This window comes from Leguminivora glycinivorella, chromosome Z (assembly GCF_023078275.1).
Source record: "Leguminivora glycinivorella isolate SPB_JAAS2020 chromosome Z, LegGlyc_1.1, whole genome shotgun sequence".
NCBI classification, from domain to species: domain Eukaryota; kingdom Metazoa; phylum Arthropoda; class Insecta; order Lepidoptera; family Tortricidae; genus Leguminivora; species Leguminivora glycinivorella.
Genome location: NC_062998.1, coordinates 31789821 through 31802608, shown reverse-complemented (window position 1 = coordinate 31802608; position 12788 = coordinate 31789821). Strand labels below are relative to the sequence as shown.

The window sequence follows — 12788 nt, the reverse complement described above, 5'->3', positions numbered from 1 at the left end:
AATCATGAATGCGATGAAATAAGTTCTCAGGAATTTTATTTAAAATGTGATAAGCCTTCAGTGGATGGACTGCTTCTGCTTCTATTGTTCTCGTGCTCCTTCTTCCCATTGAAGCCTCGATATTTACGCATTTTCGTCAATCCGTTTCGATTTGTAAACAGGAGCACAGATGAGGATACAAATAAAATTATTTCCGAACATAACTGGGATTGGTTTCCACGTCGGCTTTTCTACCTCCAATAAAATTTGCACTATAAATTCACCGTAAATTCAATTCAATACTTGTATCAAATGATTACGCACTTTAAGTAAAACTTTAGAGATTGGACGACACTTTTCTTCTTACGGCAACTATTCACTTAAACGGTGGTTTCGTTTCCACCACGGTCTTGGAAATAGCTAGAATTTAGTCGCTACTTTTCTTGCAGTTATTACAATTCGCCATAACAAATTTTATTGGGCCCGTATTAAATTTATCTCAAAAACGACATGAAAATGTTTACTGCAATATGGATTTGACAGCGCAAGTCAGCGACTAAGATGTCAATTTTGGCCGTAGTGAGCGCTGTGATCGTTTTAGCTACCCCCTCCACCCGATTTGCACCCTGCCAATATACGGTAGACGTGTTCAGTGGATACATGTAGGTAGAACTTATAATAGTGTAATAATGGAAAAAATGGATTAGTTTACAATTGCCCCCCGTCGAGATTTGCCCCGCTGTACCTTATGCATTATTTCGCTTACGCCCGGGAGCTTGGCATTTGAGTGTGTTTATTTAAATGACATAAAAGCATTTAAAAGGTTAAAATATCATGATTCATGATAATCATGATAGTTGTATCATACGTGGGCTAAAATATCATAGTGCGGATGCCGCAAGATGAGCGAGTATCTGGTATGCCCACAAATGTCATATAAACCATAGATCAAGCAAACGTATCTACTTAGCGTGTCAAATGAACTCAGTGAAATCCACTGAGTTGTCCGTCTTTAATCGCAGCTTGCAGCTTTCGGGCGTCAAGTTGAATTCAATCAAAACATAAAAAATGCCTCGTTACGTGATATTCAATTGCAACAACACAAAAATTATGAACAATCAAGAGCCTGAGACATATTTAAAATTACAGGCAAGAAACAACTTCAGTACAAAATTTGACACGCCCCGCCCCTATACAAATAGATGAACTTGTTTCTTCTATCTAAATAAAGTTCTGTGGGTAGGCCCCTACTGTAGGCACTGGTCCCACCGCGAACTAGTAAGCTATGAGCTATCGGCTCATAGCAAAGATTATCGAGTATTATAGAGAGTTACTGTCGAAGTAAAATATGTAATCACAGTGCATAGACTGCCATCTCTTGACACAGGCTTAAAACTATTGAACCTCAGTTTTGACAATTTGGCCCATATTCTTAGCTTGATATGTGTTAAAATGTCAAATATTAATAAATAAATAAATAAATATTGCGGACACCTTACACAGATCAACTTAGCCCCAAACTAAGCAAAGCTAATATTAGCGACATCTAGCTGAGCGTACCCCAAAGGTGTAATGCCATCTAGGCCACTGTACCTTTTTCTGTATGGTACTTAGGTACGTCATTTCTTAGACTTTATCTGTCTGTACGGAGTTATATATCGTCACTACTTTGAAAAAAACTTGTATCTTCTTCTGTCTATGAAAAGAAAAATGTAATAAGTATGTATGGAATGCATATAGACTTACTGCGTTTTAACTTTGAAGAGCAGTGTGAGATACGAGATTTTTTCAAAGTAGTGACGATATGTCTTTGCTCATAGTTTACTGGCTCGCGGTGGGACCAGTGCCGTAGGCTTGTAATAAATAATAAAACAATATATATTTGTATCGGACACGTACCACATGGCGCTCCCCGTCGCTCACATCCACCAAGTCTTCTCTCAAAGTGATGGGCCCATCTCCGAGGTCCAGTTCCAACACCGCGCGCGCGTTTTCCACTGCAAACATTAAACATTAACTTTTGTTACTACTTACTTATTTATTTATTTATTTATTTATCAAGGAGATAACACAGAAACATACATGAAAAATAAGTACCTACAGTAAAATGTTGGCTTACATGTTTGAATACAGATGTTTCCTTAAAAGTATCTCACTGTGAACACACTTGCTTTTAATCACATATAAATTACTAGCATTTTCCTGCGGCTTCGCTCGCGTTAGAAAGAGACAAAAAGTAGCCTATGTCACTTTCTATCCCTTCACTATCTCGACTTAAAAAATCATGTCAATTCGTCGATCCGTTTTGCCGTAAAAGACGGACTAACAAACAGACACACACACACTTTCCCATTTATAATATTAGTATGGATATACATATGTTAAGTAGTAAATTATATTTTTACTAGCTTTTGCCCGCGGCTTCGCTCGCGTTAGAAAGAGACAAAAAGTAGCCTATATCACGTTCCATCCCTTCAACCATCTCCACTTAAAATATCACGTCAATTCGTCGCTCCGTTTTGCCGTGAAAGACGGATAAATAAACAGACACACACACTTTCCCATTTATAATATTAGTATGGATCTCAAATACCTGTGTAATAGTATCAAAGGAAAAGACTATGATAAATCTTACATCGCAAAAGCACATAGTCTCCCCGGTCGCCGGCGTTGGTCTCCCTCTGGTAGAGAAGTACGCCATCGGAGCTGGTGGTCACAACAGCCATTCCAAACTCCACGGGATATCTGTCGTAACGCAGGTTGTCGGCCGCCAGCTCGATGTAACCGTTGCCGTCGAAACCGACGCTGTGGTGGAGTTGCAGTTCTGCGGATTAAATACCGCGTATGAAACACTGCTTCTACTGTTAAGCTCTTCAAGCGAAATAACATATTTATAGCTTTCAGGTGGGCGTTTTCACAAAATCATTCTTATTGAAAATATAAGTCTCATTAGTTAAGTTGTTGTTTTCGGGCTCATTCTACTCGGAATCGTCGGTATTGTCAATTAGAAGGGCGTTTTCCAAATTAAATCCCGAATATCGAATTTCACCAGATTTGGACGTGTTTGGGCTTATTCTTCTCAGAATCACGAGCTGATTCGATCTCCCGACGATAAAAAAATGTGTCCTATTTTTTTTCCTTTTACGTCTCGATTTTAGTATGAACTTACTACGAGCGTGCAGACGCGTGACGTATTGGAAACTCGAATTTTGTATGGAAAATTTGGGACACATTTTTTATCGTCGGGATCGAATCAGCTCGTGATTCTGAGAAGAATGAGCCCAAACACGTCCAGATCTGGTGAAATTCGATATTCGGGATTTAATTTGGAAAACGCCCAGAAAAATATCTCAAAAACTCCGTTCTATTACGTCACGTTTTAGTAAGAGTTTTCACTTGTAGGTGGGTATTCTCGTGACTTAAATAGGTTAGTTTCCTATACTTAAAATAAAATATTTTATGCAGTGCACGAAATAAAGCACCATTAATTAGAAGAAAAATACGGACAGTAGTTATGTCTCAACATAATTTTTATTTAATTAGTCAAAGAAAAATATATAAAGTAAATTAATTGACCGTGACGTCACTCCTCAGCATTTCATAGTTTTTTTATACCACGTCGGTGGCAAACAGGTATACGGCCCGCCTGATAGAAAGCGGTCACCGTAACCTATGGACGCCTGCAACTCAAGGAGTGTCACATGCGCGTTGCCGACCCATTAGAAACTTGTAGGTACACTTGTATAGTAATTCCATATTAGCAAATCGTTATGATAGTTCTTAAAAAGAAGCTGATTTGACTAGTAGGAAACTAGCCTATTACATGTCCATACACTTTTTGGGACATATTTCATTATCATCATAATTAAACCTGTACCAAGTGATTCTCAACGAACTCAATCATTTTAAAATCTCAAGGATCGGAGATTCAGAACTTCGGCCTCTATTTTAGAAAAAGACAGACATAATTACACATGCAGTTATTATTACATATGCAGGTGTATTACAAGGTTATTGGAAATGTTTTCCTCGGGATGTCCTTTCCCCGGGATGTCCCTTCGGGACATTCCGGCGTCCAATTTGTGGATATGATAGAGCTTTGCTCTAAATTCCTAGTACTCATATTAAAAAAATTCTTAACCCGTCACCACACAGGCAGGGATATAATAGAGCTTTGCTCTAAATTCCTAGTACTCATATAAAAAAAAAAGTTATTGGAAATGTACTATTAATTATTATATTTTATTGTAGGCCAAGGTTAGCTGATACAACCTACATACCTATTCTTGGTGGGTGGTCTAAGTGCGTATGTGTGTACCTACACCTCAATGTGGATAACTTACTAATATGGCAGTTCTGTCCACCGAATCCAAGCGGGCAGTCGCAGGTGTAGTTGAACCTGTCCTGGCGGTTGGTGGCGGGGCGGCAGGCGCCGTGAATGCAGGGGTTGGGGCTGCACGGCGAGCGCGCTGCCGAGCGGCTCTCGCAGTATGTCCCGGAGTACCCGGCCGGGCACTGGCAGCTGTTTCCGCCGGGGGCGCAACGCCCGCCGTTCATGCAGCGAGAGCATACGCCCAAGTCCTGCAGAGAAAAAATGATAATGTTAAGATATAAGTGAATATTTATAATTCGAGTATGTGTTAGTTATCCGCATATATGTACTGGATGCTTTTTGTGAAGGAGACCGGACTAGTCCTAATTATGTCTAGTTTCCCCACTGCGTTGGAAGATAAGGCGGCAGTCAAAAATTATTGCCCACGACAGCCTACGTCAATTCTTGAGAGAAGTCGCCAAGCGGACTCTAGACATTTGCAAGGAATATAAAGATGCCTTTAGATGGTTTTACTTAATTCTACTTCAGAGAGAAGGAACGCAAGGCAGTAAAGAATCATCGATATGTTACCTCAGAATTCTCAGGCTCATACTGGATGTCTCCTCGGTCGTAGCTACTGCACTCCTGAACGTTGGCGGAGATTATCGACGCGTTCACGATGTTCACCTTATTATCTTGCACTAGTACCTGTAATAAGACTACATGTACATTTTCGGTACACACATAATTAAATAACTTTACAAGATACATGAGTTATAAAAATAGGTATATGTATTTTGTAAGTATAAGATATTAAAAATAATATGTAAACGAAACAAAATGAAAAGGGACTTACATCCTTGATGCATCCGCTGAATCCACCCGTCACTTCGACGTTTCTGTTCAGCACGATGTTTGAGTCATCCACGCCGCCCACGTACATGGGTGTTTTCAAGTGAAGCTCCTGCCAATTAAATTATATTTGTTAATCACACCAAATATATAAGAGATACCCTCCAAACCTTTAATTAAACATAACCAAGTCCCTTATTACCTACCTGACCTGACCACCTTACCAGATTTAACTTATAAAACACCACTAGAGAACACAACAAAACCAGCCGTTATCAAGCAAAGAGCAACCGGCCGCCCGTATCTCTAGCCAAGACCGATTGACTCTCAACAATGCCTAAAAAAAAGGTTACTAAGGAAAAGGTACGTTTTATACACATGAAAATAGAAGTCGAAGACTAAATTTCACGGCTAAGTTTTCATAAAAATCTTTGGAATTAAACTATCAGTTTTTGATTAAACAAAGCTAGCAGTACACTAGTATCAGGTACGTTATACGTATATATTTCGTTGCAGTGTTATTTACATTTATGCAAATTTATAAGTTATATCACGTACAGAATCAATAGTTGGTAAACATTAATTATCCTAGTAAAAACATCAGGCTGATGCAAAGCCGTTACAAAACGAAAGCAAAATTGTTATTTGCTTCGCAATTCTGAAAGATTTTTTGGTTTCTAGAATGTTCTTAAACAAACTTACTCCAAGTTGGTTGGGTTGAGGTAAGATGTTGGAGACGGTTTCGCTGTTGATGGTCAAGCGCACTGTGGGGCCGGAGCGCGTGAGCGTCACCTCGGTCCACTCGTTGGGGCGGAGCTGACGCTGGCTGGCCAGGATCGCGGGTTGGTATGCTACAAAAAACACATGCCATTAAAGTATGTTTCAAAAAACACTGCTTTTCTATAGGTCGAAAAAGAGGAGCCCAAGAGATAGTCTACATTATGAAATATTTTCGCAAATTTTCGCATACTACATAGGAAATCGAATCTGTAGTGATGAAACACATGCGTTTAAAATAGACAGACATCATACACAAATGTTTCAAACCATTTGCGGATAAGTAGGTCACTACACGCACATCGTATACTAACTACTTGGTCATATGCAGAGCAGAAATAGTGCGAAAACTGACTTCCTTCTGTGTTGCTTGAAGTTGTCAATGCATGTTATCGAAATAGTATTTTATGCAACCGGCGTTTAAAAGGTGGTCTATGAATGCGAGTGGCGTAGGTAACTTTTTGAGGCGAAGCTGAAAATTGTTAATAAGACGCCATGAGTTTTTTTTTTGACTCAGTTAAACACCGTTGCATCCAATACTTTTTCTACCATGCACTTACTTTTTAAATACTCGTAGTTTTGTAGAATAACTTTCGTGAAATTCACACGGTTTCCTGTATTTTGGCGTAAATGTCTCCCCAGCGCCGCCGCATGCCGTCAACCCTTCGCCGGCTCGCCGGCACTCGTGTAGTATCGTTATATCAATGCGTTGCCATAGTTAAAGAACCAAACAAATAGTTTTTGATATAAACGCTGACTGCGTGTGTGCGAGGGAGCCGGCGGGGGCTGGCGCCAGGGAATAGACTTTTATATAGGATTTTAAAGATCTATGCTCGACCCTGTAAAGTACGGGAGTAGAATAACTTTGGATGGCTGTATCTCCTAAACGGTGCGTCGTAGTGCAAAAATAATCGAATTTTCGTTCCCCTTTGGTACCCCGTATACGCTAATAAAAAAACAAAAAGTTAAAAAAAAAATTTAAAAAAAAAAGAAAAAAATTTTTGTATTAAAACGCACCCAAAATCAAATATTGTCTAGGGCCCGTACCAGTTGCAGTCGGCACGTCTATAAAGCACCTTATAGTTTTTTTTTTAATTGGCTAAATACCTGGATGTTATGTCACAATTATCTGTGTTTGGAAATTAAAAAAGAAGACTTTGCCGGCCTTGGCCTGCAAGGTTTGTATGAAATTCCATTATCTATCAATCGTCCTAGCCGCACCTGCAACGTCATACTTCGCTGCCAATTATAAGGCACATAACATCAATATTTCATACCATGTTTGAGAAAAAATATTTAAAATATTTAAAAAACTCTCAATACGTACAGTCACCTGTCTGGTAGCGGAACTCCAGTCGTTGGTCTTTAACAGCGAGCGACGTGAATCCTCCGTGGCCCAGCTCCGACTCGGCGCAATACATGATGATGCCGTCAGTGACCGGGCTCATAGCTCTGATCTTCAGGGACATGTAGAGAGAGCGCGTGGACGGTGGCGCCGAGATCGCTAGGTACGCGCTCCCGGTGAACGCGGGGTACTCGATGGACTGCTGGCGTTCGCAGCTGGAAATCATTGCAATTTGAATATAGGGTAATAACCTACGGGTTCGTGAAAAAAATGTGGGCAAGATGGTTAATTTTACAATAGGCAATTTGCCTGTAGTTAAAATATTTTATTCCGTGCACGAAAAAAAGCATCAAGTATTTATACGAAAAACATGGACAGAAGTTATTTTTAAACCCAATTTCTTTTTTATAAGTCGGAGAGAAAGATATAAAGTAAATCAGTTGACCGTGACGTCACTCGGCACAATTTCATATTAATTCCATACAAATCGTTCAAGTTCGTTTTGACAGCTCTTAAAAATAAACTGATTTTACTAGAAGGCAAGTAGCCTATTACGCATAGGTAGCTATCTAAAAAATATAGTGCAAACTGAATACATGTAATCACATAGTGACAACTTTATGTAATATTGAAAGATATGACATTTTTCAAGTATTGACAATATGAGACGTGTGAAAAGGGGTATTACGCAAAACTCTGGTCAGAGAGCGACTTCGGCATTATCTTTGAGAGCCTGCCTTGCCCCATTGCCCCTTTGTCGCACTGATAAATTCACACGTGAGTATATCAGGGAAGCAACATATAGAACGTGATCTGCAGTACGCTTTCTGTTAACAAACTGCTTTGATGCAGCAATGTCATAGTGAAAACTTCTCAAAAAACCGTTAAATACATACTTAGGTACCTATGTAAATATAAGTTACTGTATAGTTTTGTATGTGTGATAACTTGATAAGCACTGCACTCTATTGGTGACACAGGTATAAAAAACACTTAATTACTTGTGTCCAGCGTGCGTGATGGGGCAGGAGCATTTGTAGGTTCCGCCGACCTCGGTGCACTTGCCAGGCCCGCAGATGTGCGGGCGGCAGCCCTCGCCCGTGTGGTCGCAGTTCTGGCCCGCGTACCCGGCTGGGCACAGGCACACGTATCCGCGTTCGTTGCGAGCCTCCTGAATGTTCAATACAGTATAATTAATATTTTAAATTAGCCATTGTTGTTCCTGGAACTACATCGTGACTATTATTACAGAGCGTATGAAATCACCTTGCAAAAGATACATCAATCATGAATATCATGATTCACGAGTTTCATGGCATTACAATATTCCAGAGCAAAATGGTAGGGCTGCCAGACGTTCCTAGTCGCATCATTAAACTAATGGGAATAAATATTATTAGTTTAGTATGTTCGTTTAATGAATGCACAGTGCACACTAGCTTACTTGACCCGGTGGTCATATTTTCCATACTAGTATGATACTCGTACGTTTCACTGTACCACGTGTAGGTACTGAAAATTCCTTCACTCAACACAATTTAAAATTTTCAACACATACAAAACACAATACATTGTCACACATTGTTGTCATATATTGTCAGTCAATGTACGAGATCAGAGCTGGATATCAAATTGTTTGTGTCCGCATTTATCCTTACACAGGAGTCAGGTATGACTGACAGATCGTTAGATGTTGTTACCTGGCATACACCTCCGTGCAGGCAGAGGTTAGGGGAGCATGAATCACACTCGGTAACCCCGTATTTGTAACTGTTCGCCATTATGTCCTGTTCTTGTTTACCCAAGATGAGCATTCCTACGCAGCCGGTGAACCTAGAACAATATTATCAGCAACAAATCAGTTTTAGGGATCATATTGTAAAAGACTTGACTATAATGTACAAGAAAAATGGATATTTACGTAACTGTACCTACATCATGGGCCATGATTCATGGCAAAAGAAAGTAGAAATTAAAAAACCGGCCAAGTGCGAGTCAGACTCGCCCACCGAGGGTTCCGTACAAACTTTCTTTCACACTACCTAGTAATAATAATCTCATATTTTCATATAACTCTAATGACTTGACTAGAAGACAAAAGTATAGGCACTAATGAGTATTATAGTGTATAGCGCCATCTCCCGGTCATTTTGCAAACTAATTTGCGCGACCTGGTTTTTCAGGGATAATTCTTTATAATGTTAACCGATTTAAACAGTTTTTACTTTATTGGACAGAAGATGGTTTACGTAACATCTCGTATAAATTTGAAGTACGATATACATCCGCAAGGGTGGGTAAATTGAAAGTAAAAACCTGAAAAGTTTTTTGTGAATTAAAAAAAAAGTATTCAAAATACAAACACGATTATATTTTTCCTGTAATATATAGCATAAAACCAATGTTTACTAAAATTTTCATAATTTTTCGTTGGTAAACTTCGGAGATAAGGGGGGGGGGGGGGGGGGACGGTATTTTTTTTTACATTTTCCTTCAAAATTCTTTTTTTTTTTCCACAACAAAAAAATTATAAAAAATAGCTTATTTACGTTCAATTTGAGCTCTTTCCAACGATACCCCACTTGACCTAGTAACTTGAAATTTACAGTTTGCCCCCCTTTCATTTTGGCCATTTTCTACAATTAAAATTAATATATTTAAAAAAATTATACTTTCTATTTGTAGAGGTTTACAATGTTCACAACTATTCCAAATTTCAAGTTGATAGCATTAGTAGTTCTCGAGATATTTAGGAATGTGACAGACGGACAGACAGACGGACAGAGTCGCACCATAAGGGTTCCTGTTGTACCTTTTTGGTACGGAACCCTAAAAACAGCGTCGTCCCGTTTTGTTCCACACATTATATCCAGTAACGAAAAAAATGATAAACTTTGAAAGGCTTAATCTCCTAAACTATTGGGTCTAAAGAGACAACTTTAGTATCAGGTTGGAGCAAATTTAGTCCAGGTACTTGAAAAACGTCCTAAGAAAGGTTTTTTTCAAAAACTGGTCCTTTAGGGTTATAATCGCCAAAATTTTAAAAGAAATGGTTTCATTTTTTGACAAAGTTACGTTCGGCGCTCGAGGCCAAAAACTTGGATTATTCATTAAGCCAATATGATAAACAAGTCTGCAAAAAATCAGAACTACCGGATTTGACGCATACCTCCTGCCCCATACATTCAGGCGACATAGTTTCTGTATTAGTTATCACATTTTGATTGCTACTTTTTTGCCAGGCTTATAATAGGCTAGTTTCCTATACTTAAAATAAAATATTGCAGTGCACGACTTTATGTAGATACTGTGTTACTGCACCACATAATTAGAAGAAAAATATGAACAGTAAATATGTTTAAACATAATTTCTATTTAATAAGTCAAAGAGAAAGATACAAAGTAAATGAATTGACCGTGACGTCACTCCTCAGTATTTCATAGTAATTCCATATTAGCAAATCGTTTTGACAGTTTTTAAAAAGAAGCTGATTTGACTAGTAGGAAACTAGCCTAAGTATTGTGACACAAAATTTTGGTGGAAACTGAATTATGAAAATCATATTTGTTTACTTACCCTGGTGTGTTCGCCAGTGCGGCCGGCAGCTGTATGTTGTCCGGTAACCCTCCAATGTACAGCGGGTTGTTGAGATCCATTACAGCGAGCTGTGTCGGGATCACGGCGGTGAATGGCCCAGCGTCGTCAACGTTCATCGATACTAAAAAAACAAGTGAGTTTTTACTTATGTTTCCGATTCGGAACATTTTTTTTACTACGGGTAAGCTTGCGTTTAAATTTAGGTACAGTCAACCAAATATATAGAATCCTAGGCTACTCTAGAACCCCGTCGTATTGACACCATGCTTTATTTGCTACTAGCTTTTGCCTGCGGCTTCGCACGCGTTAAATTCGATATTTGCGGAATGTTCCATACAAACTTCCCCCCCTATGTTAGGGAATAGGGGAGTTAGAAAGAGACAAAAGTAGCCTATGTCACTCTCCATCCCTTCAACTATCTCCACTTAAAAAAATCACGTTAATTCGTCGCTCCGTTTTGCCGTGAAAGACGGACAAACAAACAGACACACACACTTTCCCATTTATAATATTATATAGTAAGTATGGACTTTTACTGTGAAAGGGTTCTATACCTTTAGTGTCCATTCGGCTTAGACGAACTGTGTGCCATGTATTGAGTTGCAAAGGTCGGTCTCCCATGACAGTGATGGGCCCGGAACCAGCGTCAAGCACCATCTCAGGCTGGCCGCTGTACAGCCTTAAGGCTACGAATGTGCCAGTCCGTCCATTGTCAAGAGGATAAGACCGTCGGAATCTGCAAAAGATTTTTTAAATTAATTCAGCGAATTCATAAATAATTCATTCATCATTTCTACATGCTATTTTGCACCTCAATGTACATACATAGGGTCGGTTGCACCAAACCGTCTGTCATCGTTAAAGCGTTCGCTAAATTTTATTGTATAGGAAGTTCCATAGACCTCTGCTGCGTGACGTTGACGTGTCTGTCAAAATGTAGTCGATGCAACTCGCCCTAAGTCTAATATGACAGAGCGGGATCGAGAAACGTTGCTGCTGTTTTGGAGGCAAATATTCTGTTTGGGACGCGGAGCCATAATATATTGTCTAGATGTAGTGAAAAACATGGATAATGTATGTTACCAGTAGGTTTGAAGGAGATCTCGATGTCAAATTGCGTGTAAGCATCAGGCAAGTTGGGCAGCGCCAGGTAGCTGAACCGGTTGAACTGCGGCACCACGCCGGTGACCTTCAGCAACACGCGCCCCTCCGTCACGGCGCGCCCGTTGTTCACGCGGCAGATGTATGTGCCGGCGTCCGCTTCGCTCACGGTTTTTATATACAGGTTAGCCTGTAATAATGTATTTTTTTATTAATTGACAACAAAAAACCCTAAAAGTAACTTAATGCAAAGGTCTTCTTTATTAATAAGTTGTGGAGAACCTAGTTTTTCCGCTTATGACTAACATAATACCTTTATACGAATTGCTAGTTATAATGTCTTTATTGCCAAGTATAAATTAGCACAGTTTATTTTACAAGTCACATTTTATATGTACGGAAAGTTTTCTTCATAATGTTGTCCGTCATGAGTAGTTTTAGCGGTTGTCAAAGCGGACCCCAGGCTCCCAATAGCCTTGGAAAATGCCGAGATGACGCAAGTAGGATGATGATTAAAAGTAGTTCAATTAATAAATTAAATATTAGTAAAGATAATAAATATCAGATAAGAGGACTGGTAGCACGTTAAGTAACAATTTTGATGTATGTTTTAGTGAAGCATTAAAATGTAACGATATCTTTTTAAGGTGTCTTACCTCATTGGCTCTGGCTTCAGGAGCGAGAGGGGCATATTCACGTCTCCATTCTACTGTCGCGCCCGGCTCGAGGTTGGGGCACGGAAGGTAAGTTGGCTGCCCAACGCCTGCAGAGAACGTCGTGTCTCGGATGGCCGGGTATTGAGGGCCAACTGGCACTGTAAACAA

General features: G+C 39.5%; 1 protein-coding gene across 1 annotated transcript in view; it reads right to left on the bottom strand.

Annotated features, from left to right (window-relative positions):
* LOC125240453 (basement membrane-specific heparan sulfate proteoglycan core protein-like) overlaps window positions 1-12788 on the bottom strand; it is a 205089-nt gene that overhangs the window by 7322 nt on the left and 184979 nt on the right. Inside the window, 14 exon segments of the mRNA XM_048148348.1 lie at window positions 1879-1976; window positions 2615-2803; window positions 4323-4560; window positions 4883-4999; window positions 5148-5255; window positions 5846-5994; window positions 7248-7480; window positions 8267-8436; window positions 8966-9098; window positions 10843-10984; window positions 11418-11574; window positions 11577-11599; window positions 11947-12154; window positions 12621-12778. Coding sequence (XP_048004305.1) covers window positions 1879-1976; window positions 2615-2803; window positions 4323-4560; window positions 4883-4999; window positions 5148-5255; window positions 5846-5994; window positions 7248-7480; window positions 8267-8436; window positions 8966-9098; window positions 10843-10984; window positions 11418-11574; window positions 11577-11599; window positions 11947-12154; window positions 12621-12778 — 2123 coding nt within the window.